The sequence below is a fragment of the Scomber japonicus genome, chromosome 6, assembly GCF_027409825.1.
Source record: "Scomber japonicus isolate fScoJap1 chromosome 6, fScoJap1.pri, whole genome shotgun sequence".
Classification (NCBI taxonomy): domain Eukaryota; kingdom Metazoa; phylum Chordata; class Actinopteri; order Scombriformes; family Scombridae; genus Scomber; species Scomber japonicus.
The window spans coordinates 29,283,747-29,299,246 of NC_070583.1; the positions used below are offsets into that span (position 1 = coordinate 29,283,747).

Below are 15,500 nucleotides of genomic sequence, written 5' to 3' on the forward strand. Positions count from 1 at the left end.
CGGGTTTTCACCTTTGAAAAAAAAAGTTATTCCTATCAACAACAGATATGTTTATCTCACATTTAGTTGCAAAACAAGTTAATTACAAAACTGTATGTTGTGTAAGCACTAATGAGATGTGGCAGCTGTGCATTTTGAGAGTGATGCTGAGAAGTTTTAATAATGTTCTGTGATGTTATGTATTGATATTTCTGATGTTCTGTGTGTATCGTATTATTTGTGATATATATGATAATGATGATAATGTGCATTCTCATTTGTTGATGTTTAAAATGTACTTTTGTGTTTTTACGATGGAGCTATGGTCTTAAAATAAAGAAAAGACCAATTGGTAACGACACAGAGCAGAATGATTGAATTTTGGAGTATAACTTTGAAGTTGAGGTTAGTTGATTTTCAGCAGAGGGTTAGGGTTAGCTCAATTTAGTATAATTATTGTTGCCTATAGTTAATATCTAACTAACAGTTAAACTCTTGCACACTAAAGTCTTTCTCCTAAGTGTTTCCAATAGTGTTAGTTTTAATAATGTGTTTAAGGGTTAAAGGTGTTACTGCTTAGGTTAGGCTCTGGTTAAAGTTAAAGTAAGGGGAAACACAGGAAAACAGACTTTGACACAACACTGGAACTATGTTTGAAGTGTCCTGATAAATGACTTTAACAGACGCTTCCCAGTCAATCACATGTTAGTATTTTCTGTGGTTAAGGTATAAAATCTATTACAAATACAATGAATAAAACAGATGGGTATGTAGTGGTCATGGAGGCAAAAAAAAGGCAAAATGCTGTTGTTTCCAAAGTGAGGTGAACATTCTTCCTTCAAACCAATATTTTTTCACATGACGAACTCACACAGTCGTGACCAACCCCCCCACCTCAGACATTTTCAGCTGTCACTCGGTCAATGGCCACACAAACATTTAGCCACATGGGATGATTTATGGTTTGCCTTGAAAAGTCACAGTTGGCAGGGCCACTGTCAACCTCACTGTCACCATAAATGAAAAAGGGATTGCTTTCAAATAAGGCCCCACAGTATACAGAGCATGTGACACCAGTGTAAACAGATAATTCTAATTTCATTTAAGACCGACTTAAAGTGACACTTACTGAGTTTTGCTTTGCGAGTTCTTAAGTAAGGTTATATCAAAGTCCTTATTAAAAAAGTGTCTATGCTAAGTGTACTATAATTCAATAGCTAAAACCAGTCCCAGTATCAATTCAGTCAAGGTGCAGAACAACAGTTAACAGTATTAACAGTCTGACAGAAGATAATTACAGTGATCAAACTGTAGTTTTAAAGCACAGGTCACAGTAGTTGCTAATCTGCCTTGGTCTCAGCAGCAGGGGGCGCTGCAGCTGAAGACACCAGCCTGGCAGCTTCCTCTTGAGGCTCCACTGGCCCATCCCCACCTTCTTCCTCCTCATCTTCCTTTGCCAGGCTCATTGGAGGCGGTCTGTGTGCCAGACTGTGCCTGGAGCGGGCTCTGTGCCTGCGGGGGTGGAGGAAGAGTGCGGGGTCCGGCATGGCTGTGGGTTCTGCAGGGCCCATCACTTTCTCCATCGGCACACACTCCCGGGCACGCTCCACTCTCGAGGCTGACCTAGTGCTCTTGCGCTTGGGTTTAACCACCGGAGATGAAGGGGAGGCTCCTGGTGGCATCAGTGGAGAGACTGAGTTCTGCTCGCCGCTGTACTGGGCCCCCTGACTGCTGGCTCTGGCGAGGAGCCCCTGCCTCTGCTGCATCCGCTGGTGGTGCAGTTTCTGCCTGGCAGCATGCAGCTGGAAGGAGAGGTATGCTGCTGCCTCTGTTTGTTTCTGCAGCTCCGTGTTCAGGATGGTGGAGCAGTGGCTGCGGCGCTTGAGCTCCTCCAGGAAGTGGCGCTCCTTTTCCTTGAGATTGCCTCTGAGGGCTCCCACCAAGAGCCCCTTGTGACCCAGCTCCTTACGAAGCTCTCCTAAGGTGCACTCCTGCTCGGCCAAACGGTCCTCTACATCCTGACAGCGGGCCTCCAGGAGCTCCTCTTCCTCCTGTAACTCTGACACAGAAACATACCAAAAGAGTTTTGAATATAAACATAATATGAAGTACTGTGTGTATGTGTTGAACATACAATTACATGTATGACCAGACACATACTGTTTCTATGTAAAACAGTTTGAACATTCAAGTAATACTAATCTGAACACATACAGTATACAAACCATCCACATTATGGTGGCTTTACAGCTTGAGTTTAGCATATCATATTATTAAATATAATGAATCATATTAAGAAGTTTTTTCATTTAAATCAATAAAATAAATTCTATCCCATTTTTTACAGAAATACTTGAGAATTCAACATCAACTAGATAAGCTCACATTAATATTTACATACCTGAACAAATATATATATTATTCAATATCTAATCCTAACCCAGTACAACAACCCTGTAATAAACACTATGTTTGTGGAGCTCATAATATTCAATTATTTTGTTTACAAAGTATCAGAGATTGATTCAAACATGATCTTTAATATAAACTAATATGTCATGAATGAAGCAGTCTATTATTAACAAATGCACATTTAATGCCCATTCAAATATCCCAAAAACAAATGTGATGAATTTAAATCACTGGACTTGTCTGGGCAACAGTCCAAAATCCCAAAATATCCCATTTACAACAATGTTACACAGAGAAAGCAGCAACTCCTCATATTAAACTGGCAGGTTTTTGGCAGGTTTTATTGTAAAATGACCTCAATGGTAAATGAATTATCAGAATTTAAGTACGTTAGATGGGTGGAGTGGAGCGAGGGCTTAACAGTGATGCTGCACCACAACCATTTGTATGACGTACTGTTTTCAAAGGTTGTCCTTAAAATTTGATGCATCAGATCAAAATAGTCGACTGGTTAAATTCTGATTTAGGCATCGTTCTCAAAAGATAAAACAGATGATCTACTACTTGAAGCCTCCACATGAACTTCAATCGCCGAGCCAAGGTCAGTCTGAATGCAGTATACTGCTTATTGTTCTGTTTTCTGTTTGTTTTTGTTTTTTTTTGCTTTGGTAGGCAACCTTCATGCTCTTTCATTCCTGTGAAACTCCCCAGAGGAGTGGGAAGCGCAGACGAAATGCCCTGAGTCAGAGCAGCAGCCCCCCAGGCCGACTGAGCCACAGGAGAAGATTACATTCACACAGGCCGCTGCTGATGCCTCTGGGATCTTAAATAGGTCATTTTTGCTGGATAGGAGAATCCTAAAAGAGTGGTGGGAGGTTTGGTGAGTCATGGAGGTGAAACTATAAAGCCTGAAATCCACATTAGGTTTAAATGTAATAGGGTTCTTTGGGGTATGAGGCTTTAAGATCTCCTTTTTCCATTTTTCACATTATTTTCTATATTTAATGACTTTGCTTTCATCATACTTCTGTCTATCAGTGATCATTATTTTCTTATCCTAACATTTCTTTCCTCCATATTCATATTCTTCTCTCTTTCTCTTATTGCTTTCCCAGCATGGATCCTCAGATGACCAATCAGTCTCAGGTTTTCTGTCGCCCATCGCCACACCCAAGTTGAGCTCATACGCTAACTATAGTCCACCTAATATGATCTACATATCCTTCCACCTCCTCTCCCCTCCTACATGTCTGCCAACGACCGCATCCTGCCGTCAAGTCTTTTCCCCTTATCCACTCTCCTCTCTACCTCTCCTTCTCCTCTTTTTGCTACATCTCATTACCTCTCTGCTTCCACCTCTTCCTCTCTCTTTTCCTGACTCTACGTCTCTCTCGTTCTCAGCAAAGTCTGTAAACGGACACCCCCGCTGGGACCTCGAGGGAAAGCGAGAGCAGGAAAAAAAAAAAAAAAAAGAGAAGAGAAGAGGATGGATCAATTTCTCAGGATGGGAGGAGAATGGAGGGCCCGTGCTGTATTGATGGATCGGGGGATAACCTGTCCTGGAAAAGGAGATGGGGTCTAATGGCTAAATAATGCAGCCAGGCTCCTTCCAATCAAACATTTGCCTTTTTTTTTTTTACTCCTCTTTAGTTTGCTCTTTCTCTAATTCGCCATGACAAAATTGTGCCTATCTCTGCATCCTTGCACGTAGATGCCACAAACAGTCTTGCAAACGTCAGCCATCAGCCAAATATGTCGAGGCATGCTGTCTTTTGCAGCTGTAGACGAGCGTGCGCTGCCCTAATTTAGCCATGACCAATTCACCCCATTCATTGGGAAAAAGGCACATATGTGTGAAAAGAAAGACCTATGCTTGTCTGTGTGGTTTGTCACGGAAACTCCCTCTTGCTCCCAGATGAGGAGATGAGGAAAAAGAGGCATGGGTGAGGAGATGGAGGAGGGTGGCTGACAGTGATCTGTCCCCTGGGGGATGGGACGGCTGGAAGGACAGAGAGGGACGCAGGCGTACACTGATGGTGGATTGGGGGTTGAGGTTGGATGTAGCAAAGATGAACTAGCGCTGAGAGATGTAAACATGTGTCTGTCTTTCTGTCTCAGACGCTGAGCAAGAGGGTGGAACAATAAGAGATATATGCAGGAGGATTTTTTTTTTTTTTTTTTTTACCTATTTGGCTTCTGCCTGGAGGCTTCACCTTCAGGTCACTCGTCAACTCTGAAAAAAAACACAAGAAAGAGAAGTTAAGGAGAAAAGGAATACAAACACCACATGAACTTCCATTGTTAGAGCTTAAATATAGATGCTGAAATGTCTCATTAGAGCGCTACGCTGACATTTCAAACTGCTTCATCTATTTGCTCTTAGCGGGTAACATAACAGCTGCTCAATGCAGTTTCCAGCACATTTTTTCAGTGAGCTCATGAATAATTTATGAAGCTATATCTGAAACTTTGCATCAAATAATGTGTGTCAGAGACTTGGCCAGTGATGTACTGTTATATTATTTGTCACCGACTGGAGTATTAACTGTCTTTACTGTAACTGCAATATAAGACATAAAAGCATTATTAGCATTCCTCAATCAATACGTGCATTAAGTAGTCTCATGGTTTTGAAACAACCTAATAAAAGTTCTTTATTGTTTAAAAACCATGTATACTTTGTACTATGGCAGATTTCAGACATTATCCCTGTTCTTAAACACTTACGAATCATTTTAATGCAAAGCTACAGTTTCACACTGAAGCACTCTGTAGACCAGGGGTGTCAAACATGCGGCCCGTGGGCCAGAACCGGCCCGCCGAGAGGTCCAATCCGGCCCAGTTTCCTTCTTCCTCTTTTCCTTCCTTCCTTCCTTCCTGTGTTCTTTTCCTTCCTTCCTTGCTCCCTTCCTTCCTTCTTGTCTTTTCTTCTCTTCCTTCCATCTGTCCTTGCTCCCTTCCTTCCTTCCTTCCTTCCTTCCTTCCTGTATTCTCTTCCTTCTTTTCCTTCCTTCCTTCCTTCCTTCCTTTTAGTGATCCGGCCCACATCCATTCAAATTGTGCTGTATGTGGCCCTTGAATGAAGATGAGTTTGACACGCCTAGACTGATGTATTATTTGTAGAGGTAGTATGAGATTTTCTTTATATGAAGCTGGTCAATACTCCTGTCCTCAAGTGAACTCAAGATGATGAATTTCCACTGTGTTTTTGATTTTATGCCTCTTCTGATTACTGCTTTATATTGTATGTGGCACTGTAGATGGTTTTTATGTTTAGTAAATGTATTGGATGCCATAGCAGAGAGATTATAGGCACTAGACACTAAGGCACAGTTTGTCTGAACACTAGATTGGACAGTAAACCTCTTTATATCAAAGCCATGATTGTAACAGAATTTTTTTTTTACCAGAGAGGAAAGATATAATAGTGGCAAATGCTGTTACTGTGGAATATCTCATCAACATGATAGGGATTATCCACATATTACATGATATGATATCTGGCGCACCAGCATTTTTGGATATTGGATGGATTATATCTCATATTCATGCAACACAGCGGGTAATGGACTGTGGTTTTTAGAAGATAAAGGATCAGACTGCTACATGGCACTCAGTTATCAGTGTCCCTAATAAAGATAGCACAGCATCTGAGGGGAGTGTGGAGGCAGACTGCTGGTCGTGTCTGGCCCGTCAGTCATCTTGATGGTCATTCAGGGAGGCCTGACTAGGCAGGGAAATCTCTACATTCAGCTTTCAGCACACAGTCAATCACAGTGTGCGTGTAGCTCCAGTCATTTTAAGATGAACGTGACCTATTTCAACTTCCCAGAGCCAGAAACACAGGCCCGTTAATGAAGCAGCCTTTAAATAAGGGAAGTCAAAAAACCATCATATGAAACTCTTACACAAAGATGTTGACTGCTCTGAAAATTACTTAAATGTGTATTCAAGTCCTTTCTGTTACAAACTGTGAGCATAATGTAGTATAACCAATAACCAATTATGTTTAATAAGGGTTGAGCGGTAAGTATTTTTCAATAAAATATATATATTTGTATTTTGTAATGAAAAAGAAAGATAATCTAATCAATCTAGAGAAGCAGATGGTGTAATTTCCAGCTTTATTATCTCCCTCACTGTCACACCCTTCATCCTTCCCTCTGCAGTCAGCGCCACATGGCCACCACTGCAGCTGGCATGAAGAAAGAGAAAGACAAATGAGATGATGAAGGGAGGAAGACAGAAAGTAAGGAAAGAGGGAAAGCAGGAGGTATAGAGAAACCTCAGGTAGGTAGCTCCAGAAAAACAGATTAGCTGATGTCGGTTTTAAACTATAATTGCAAAATGTGAGAGACTTTTCTCTCTTTTCATTGAGAGAGCTCCTGCTTTTTAGTCATTATCCTTATTCATAACTGCCAGAAGCATTTATGAAGTTAATTTAGCTGCAGGAACTCAGCCCTAAGGATTATTTCTTGGAACAACAATGAAAAACAAGCAGTCAGCACATGCCAACATCCAGCATGTGTAACGCTTTGCAGGTCGGGCTTACTGTATCTCCCAAATCGTCTTTGAGAATTCAAGGTTTTTTGTTTCATGGCTCGACCACGAATGTTGCAAAGATATCTTGAAGGGCACACATATGCAAACTTGATTGTTTTCTACGACACACAATTAAGTCCCCATTCCAAGAGAATTGATTTTACTGGTTGTTGAAGGAGACAGAAGCGTGACCACCTTTGGGCTGATGAGAAAACTGATGATGAGTCCAGAACAGTAAAAAAGAGGTCAACAGTACAAAGGCAAAGCTCTTATGCACGGCAAAACATCATCAGTGTAACCTTGCATTACCCTTCCAGGCTTCACATTAGCAAGCTGGCAGCAAATACCTAATACACCTGCAAACCTGCGCTAGCCTCCAGAATCCTAATCCCTTTATATTTCTACAATCCAAAAACTGACAGAATCCCTTCAAATCACGATGATGAAGACAATAAAGACATTCATTGAACACTGTGTACATTATAAACAGAGGTCTATCTTATCCACCAACCTGCATCAGTGTTCAGACCATATACAGACTGTGTGGGAAGGAAGACTAATAGCCTCATCTGACCTGCTTTGTAGTAACAACATTTGTGGAGATAATAAACTCTACCAGGTGTATCAGCACATCAGAGGTGAAGCCATCCTTGACATGATTATTACAAACATGAAATCAGTCTACTTGAAGCCTCAGATTCTCCGTCCTGTTGGCTCAAGTGGCCATGATTGTGTCCTCTGGAGCCCTGACGCACAATCAAGACCTCCCAATGCTCTACATGGTTAGTCCGATCTATAAGGGAGCCTGGCTTGAAGCAGTTTGGCAGGTGGATCATCCATGATAGGAGGTGAATGAAGCAACCAGCGTTAATGAAAAAGCCAATGCCTTCTACGATACTATTCTGCCTGGAATGGATACACAGTGTTTCCCACACATTCATTCTTTCGTGGCGGCCCGCCACGAAAGAATTACGTCCGCCACGAATAGATTTTTCGGCTTTTGGCTCGCTCGACCTCGCTCATAAAAGCATAATAATGGGACTCTGTCTGTGAATGTAGCTTGTCGTAACAATTCCGGGGCAGTAGGTGGCGGCAATAAAACCAAAGAAGACGCACTTAATTCACCTGGTCGGCCAGAAGAAGAAGAAGAAGATAGACATATGTCTTTGCTAGAGGCTATCTGCTGGTGTGTGGCGTGTATGAAACAGGAGGAGTTCACGGACGTAAACAAAACAGTCACGTGTCCCACAGATGCACGTGTAGGTCAGGAAGTGACGTGAAAGGGACCGTATATGGTTTGTTCCGTGTCTGTTTCCTTACGTGTTGGACTAAATACATGGACATATTGAGGAAAATATTTCGGTTTTATTGAAACTGATTTCATATTTCACCAGAATGGATACTTGGCGAGTTGTACAGAAAGTCCTGATCGATGATCGTCGTGGATAAAGAGAAGACTTTGAAGGTATGTAGCATTATAGCTGTTAGCTTACTTTAGTGGCTAGCCGAGCTAACCGCTAATACTATTACAGCTGTGAGCAACCATATAATTCATGAGTGGTCTTGAATGAATCAGGAGAATCTAAGCTTTCTAACAATGTACGGCATGAATATATATGTTTAAGGGTTGGTGTTTAAAACATTCAGAATAACTTGTCGTTACCTCCCAACTTCCGGTCCGTCCCGTAGGCGGAACAGCGTGTTTTAAGTGTCTGCAGTTCCGATCCTTCATGTTGGCTGAAACAGACAAGTCACCCTCAAATATGCTGAAAACCATGTTGAAGTTTGGCCTGCAGTTAGTCTTCCCTAATGTTTATGTGGCTTTGAGGATGTATCCTTTAGACAAACCATGAATCATCCTCAAGACCAAGCACTTAATCTATTAGAATGAATAGATGAAGTGCTTAAGTAATGAAGCTTTTACCGATTCTCATCATCTACCAGGGAAATCTCTCTGATTGAGAATATCCCACATGTGGAGTTGCACAGGGAACAGTACTAGAGTCTACAGTCTTCCTAGTACTGATTAAGGGTGATGTCCACAATGGAACAGACCACAGATGTCCCAACTACTCTGTACTCTCCAACAGAACCTGAACTGTCTTGACATCTGGGTAGAGGAGCACAAAATGAAACTCCAACCCAAGGAAATGTAAAGTACATGTCACCAGCATGAGACAAACATCAGCCCTGCTGACTCACTTCTCAGGGTCACCATCCAGCGTAACTAGCAACAGGACAGTCAGGTAGACCACATGCTGACCTCAGCCAACAGGAAGCTTTTTGCTCTGTGTCACGTGAAGAAATTTGGTGTCCGAGATACAGAACCGGTTCCTATCTACACAGGCTATGTACAGTATGTCCGGTGCTGGGTATGTAGTCTCTGCCTGGCACAGTTCTTTGACCGCAGAGCTAAAAGGCTAAAAGGCTGCAAAGCATGCAGAAACAGGCTTGTAAAATCATACTTGGCCAGAGGTACTCAGAGTACCCAGAGACTCTCTCTACTGTCTTGTGCACTCTAGCAGAGAGACGCACTCAACTGTGTCTTGACTTTGCTAGAAAGCTGCTTAAGTCCAACCTCAGTGAACCCTGCCATGGCTCGATGCCACACTGAGATATACAGGATATCACCAATCCCCTATAGGACTCCTAAATAACAGAAGATTGGTGATATGAGATATGCAATTTTAGCTTTGATAATTAAAAACTTAAAATGTTGATTTTAAAAATGTAGTCTATTCTAAATTGTTGGTCTAAATATATTGATGTTTCAATGTAACAGCAAAGTTATTCAGCTGCTTAAATGCTTAAAGGTCAATAAACTTAACTAAACTTAACTTAACTAATATCAGCCAAGAGCTAATTAACCAGAAGGATTTGGGGAGTCTGAGGAGCAAACACTGAAAATACACTGATCATCACCTGTAGTTTATTTAGTCATTAACTTTAATTGTATAAATGGAGAGTTTCTTTCATTGTGGCTAACCAAGTAAAACATGAATACTTTCAAACTAAGGAATTAGAAGTCATGTTTGTTTTTTAATAGGAACATTATTCCAAGTTATAATAAGGTTCATGTGTGCAGGAGGGATCCACAATGATGTGTAGCTATTTACTGATGTGCCTGAAAAACATTTAAACATATTTTCAGTCTGGCGTTAAACTGCTGTAAGGGGCTTTAAGGATGCTCAGCAGAAAGAGCAGATGATCACGTTTTAGTAAGTGTGGCATAATACTGTACATCCCCACAGAAATCTCTCTGAAGAAAGTTAAAGGCTGCGATTTAGGCAGATATAAAACTGGAGAGCAGATTTATGATTCCTGCTGCTTTCAAAAGAAGATTTATATGCGTGTTGCTGAGCTCTGACAAAGTAATACGTCTGTGTTTGTCAATCCAATCCTAACTAAATCCAGTGTTGTCTCTCCGGTTTGACCACATGTCTTATTTTCTATTAAAATGATTTAGAATTACAAATGATCTGTAACGGCACCCTGAGGGGCTGACTGAGTTAACAGTGGAAGACCCCCGCTGAGACAGAGGGAGAGGAGGAGAGGGCAAGTAAACAGCTGGAAATACTGACTATGTCTGTGGGTTTGTGTCTTTTACTGTCTGTCTCTCAACAACAACACACACACACACACACACACACACACACACACACACACACACACACACGCGCACACAAAATGTAGCCACCACACACAGCTTTACTGACCAGATGTGATGTGTGCAGCAGAGCTACAAATGATGGAGGGGGTCATTTTCTAAACAACTGGTGACATTGGCTCTCAGCCATCGCTCGCTCTGTCGCTCTCTCTCCTCTCACACTCACTCACACTCACATACACACACCCCTTCCCCCGCCACTCTTCTCCCTGTATTTGTACACTACAATCTCCTTCATATGGATTACTGCAGCTATGCGATCTATGGATTAACCATGATAGATGAGTATTGTGTGGATCTTTCTGAGGATGAATTGTGTGTGAGACTACAAACAAACATATGTAAGTGTGTGTGTGTGTGTGTGTGTTTGTGTAACCCTGATATTCACTTTCGGGGTGACAAAAACCTATTCATGTGCCCACATTACAGTATTCACCTCCGATCCTGGTGACACAAAACTGGCACCTTCTAGGTTAACTATTTATTTTAGGGACTTGGTTTTAGGGGTTCTTGGGTTATGAACAGGCTGAGGATAGAGTGAATGTTGGGTTAAAGGTGGGACAGCCTCCAGGGATTTAATGAAATTAAAAAGAACATTCTCATAAGTATAATAATGCGATCATGTATGTGTTTTGTGTTGATATGCATTTGCTTGCTTGATAAAATGGACTGCATGTCTAATAATGCCTGCATGCCCCATACAGGAAATGATGTAATCTACAGGAATTGTAGCATGACATCACCATGTAGTCATTGTGTGGCATTGATTGATGCTGCAGACACACATCACACGAACAATGGGGCCTGTATGCACATGATGGTCCTAAGAGATTTAGCGTAGTCTATTTGAAATGAAAATGACAGTAACTGCTCTGAACTGCTGAGGCACATTTTGACGAAACACAGAGCGGCTTCTGTTCACTAACATATTAAATATTGCTCTTGATGATGTAGCCTCTTAGAAAATGTAGTTATAATCGTTAAAGATTAGTTTCAAATTATGCAAAGCTTTACCTGGGCTGAATCACAAAACCATCTGGGTGTAGACTTGATGAATTATTATAGAATGAAAGAAAAAAGCTCATTAAAAAAGGTCATGATATTGTCTTCCTCACAATAAGTTAAATCTTACTAAAGCTTCTCTTCAAAGGCAGGAGGTCAGTGTGGGTCTCTGCTGATTAAAGAAGAACTAGAGCAGCTTAAAGGAAAAAGTAAGCAGCACTAGAAGAAGGATCCTTTACCCTGAAGCTCAAATAATCTACTCAATCAGCAGAATATTTATCTCCAACTGTGGTGATATTATCATTGAAATGTGCTTACAGCCTCTCAAATATGAGGATTTTCTTTGTTATGTATAATAATAAAATAAATATATCATAGCTTTGGACAGTTGGTTGCTTTTTGACGTTTCATAGACTAAACAATAAGCAATTAGTCAAGGTAATAATCATTAGTTGCAGCCTGAGAGCTCTTAATTGGTGACAAATTAGTAAATATATTTTTTCCTTACAGCTTCACTACACATCCACCTTTGAGAAATTATTAAACTATTAGTGTGGGGGTGGGGATGGGGGTGGTGATTTAAGCAAGTCAGGCACTGTGGTAACAGCAGTTTTGTAGGATTACTGAACATTTTGGGGTCATAGAAAAGTTTCCTGGATCCCTCAGGCACTCTCTCTCTTTCTCTCTCTCTCACACACACACAGACACACACACACAGCAGCAGCAGCAGCAGCAGCAGCAACAACATTTCTCTCACCTGAGCATCGTTTCTGCAGGGAGAGGATCTCCAGGTGGAGGCCGTGGAGCAAAGTGAGGTGCTCCTGCCTGAGGAACACCACGCTCCTCTCCACACTCTCCACCTGCCGAGACAAGGCGCTCTCATCACCCATGGCCACGTCTGGAGAGACAGAAGGAGGAAATTAGAAAGATGGGACAGATAGTGTCTTTTCTTACCACTTTGACTGTGACAGCACCATCCATATATTTCATAGAGGTCTGCCTTCAACATATAACAGTTTATAGCTTGTACAGCCTGAATATCAGCTGATAAATGTCACTTTCTCACACTGAGAACATTTCTTATATCAGCAACATGAAGAGAAGTGCAAGTTCTCTTTTGAGGTCACGTGGCAGCTATAAATAAGCTATTGATTGCCAGAGAAATCAACAAAAAAGGGTGAAACCATGCAGCTGCTGGGATGCCTTTGAATCAAGAGATTGAGTTGATACAAAAAAAAAATATTTGCTCACCTTTAAATTGATGTTAACTCCCAAAATTTAAGAAATATGATTCGTAAGCGTTATAAAAACGTCCTCTCCTCTGGGCATGCTGGCCTCCGGTGCTGGTCCAAAAGCTGTAGGCTGCGGCATTCACCCAAAGACATGTTATCTGAAGCACTGAAGTGCTCATCTGCTGCATGTGACGCCTTTTGATCAGAGGAGGAAGAGGCTGGATGGCTGCGTAAAAATGCGAAACCAACATCGGCGTCGAGCATGATCAGCTGCACGAGGACGTTTTCATAAATAAAGCCAAAGAGACCAAAGTGCGCAGTCCATTTTTTTTTCTACATGCGCACCTCTCTTTCTCGCCCACAGTGTGAAACATCAGGCGGCTGCAGACGGCCGAGCTGGAAGTGATGAAAACAAGGCCCCGTGATCAGGACACGCGAGAACATCGTACGACAGAGAGAGCAGAGCAGCTGATTGGAGGGAGCAGTCCGTATCAGCTGTACGTCCTTCTCTGACAGGATCAATACAGAGCTGGTGGGAGTACAAAGAAAAAAACTCACAACTATAATAAAATGTGACAATTTCTTTTTTTTTTGTTTCACTGCGTTTAAAAGCAAGTCGAGCTGTTTTAGGGGATTCTTTACTACACAGTGATTTAATGGGTGTGATTCCAGCACCATGGACAGAGGCAGGCTGCTGCAGGGATTCTCAACCTATGGGCCGCGGACCTCAAGTTGGGGGGGGGGGGGGGGGGGGGGGGGGGGGGGGACTTCTCTTAAGACTAATGTTGTTTCAAAAGTCATTTGAAGGTGTTAAAGTAAGGATACCACACTGAAAATAGTAATCAAAAGTAGTGGTTGGTTATCTGTATTCATCAAGAAAAATCATGAAAATCTGAATGCTCCCTTTTATGTCAACCACTGATTACAGATCACAAGTTATTAATAAGCATAAAATACAGCTACAGATTAAAAAAACATAAAACTGCAATAAAACCTCAGCGGGGTAAAAAAGATATTCAAACAGCATTTAACTGGAATTTAAATCAAATTAAAGTTAAGATCCTCCATTAAAAATCAATTGAAGTAAAATGAATTTCAATATTGAAAAGTTTGATATCCTTCATTAAAAATGAATCCATCATGTGATGGTTTACTCTAAGTGTTATACTTGAGTAACCCACAGTTTTATACTTGTACAGTACTTGATTACTTCCTCTTTGTGTTACTCTATACTGCACTTTATTACATACAGAGACATATTGTGCACTTAGCTCTACTCCATTTGACAACCACTCCACCTGCAAATAGTGTACTTTTACTTGTGATACTTTGATACATTTTGGCAAAACAGGCAAAAAAACCCCCAGAGACAAACACAAGACTTAGTTCAGCGATCTTTATTTTCACGTTAAACCAATGATGTTATTTTATAAACATATAAATCAAAATTTTAATTACAAAACAATCTCTGACAAAACATGAGAAAAAAGTTATATTTACACACAAGAGAAACATCTGTGAAATGTGACACGTTGAGGATCAGAGTAAACAGACCATTTTACTCCTCTCGGACCCTCAGTTGGTCTCATTTGCTTCAGTTCACCAGGTTTATGTCCCCTAAATTAAGGCCTGGACAAACTGCACAGTGTCAAAGTCTTCTCTGTTGTGATGAATTTATTTTCTTTTTTTTTTAAATTTATTAACAAGAGACAATATTTCACCAATCACCAGATTGAAAACAGAAGTTTATAAATGAACAAACATAACAGAGGGACTTAATTGTATGTTGTTAATCTCTGAAAATGGTCTATGATGGTGTATGATGAAGAATTTGAGGCAGCATGGCAATATAAATCTATACTGTGACTGTTTCTGCTATTACATCCTGAAATCATTGTTCATGTGTACACTCCCCACAAATGTAAAAACATGCCAGAAATCTTCGTGGCTTGTTCTTAAATCCATGTAGGCAGAAAATAAATGCACATAAGAGAAACAGAAAGAGCAGGACGTGGAGTGCAGAGAGCTGCGCTGTGGCTTTTTCTTTTTTTGGGGGGCCATAAGTCCTTCTGTGTGGTGCCGACATTGATACGAAGAGGCATTTCTACTTCTTCTTTTCGGCTGCCGTGCTTCATCACGAGTCCCAAAAGACACACAGCAACATAACAACAAAGCTGGTATCACACATGTATAATCTCAATAATGACATTACAACCTTATACAACACATTCACACGTATAAGCTTACTTGTTAGAAATAACTTCAATTATTACCAGTTGTCTTCACTACTACAACAACAAAGTTAAGCTGCCCTAAACATTTGCTGACAGAATTGAAGTATGCAAATTTACATTCACAATAAAAAAAAAAAATCTCAAAAAGGGAGTTTCTCTTTTTCTCTAAAAATAAAGGCAACTGGGAATCAGCCATGACAAAAATCAACCACCAGTGCTTTCCACCTAAACAGTGCCGTTTCTTAAGTGCAGTGATGTCTTCATTTTAACGTGGACGAGGAGTTAAATTCGTGGACTGTGTTCGTGCCACTTCTTCAGCTGCATTTAAGCTGATTAGTGAGTGTCGTATATGTGAGTCTGACGTTTCCTTTGAACTCCGATCCCAAGTATTTTGGTGTCTATTTACATACTTAAACATGCTGCTGTGTTTGT

General features: G+C 41.0%; 1 protein-coding gene across 1 annotated transcript; it reads right to left on the reverse strand.

Moving 5' to 3' along the window:
• Positions 1-810: 810 nt before the first annotated feature.
• Positions 811-13,205, reverse strand: ccdc92ba (coiled-coil domain containing 92Ba). Its single transcript, XM_053320655.1, has 4 exons — positions 12,854-13,205; positions 12,360-12,500; positions 4,577-4,624; positions 811-2,038 (listed from the first exon to the last, which is right to left on the reverse strand). The coding sequence occupies exons 2-4, from the start codon at positions 12,490-12,492 to the stop codon at positions 1,320-1,322; spliced, it is 900 nt and encodes a 299-aa protein (XP_053176630.1). The 5' UTR covers positions 12,493-12,500; positions 12,854-13,205; the 3' UTR covers positions 811-1,319.
• Between the last annotated feature and the right edge of the window lie 2,295 nt (positions 13,206-15,500).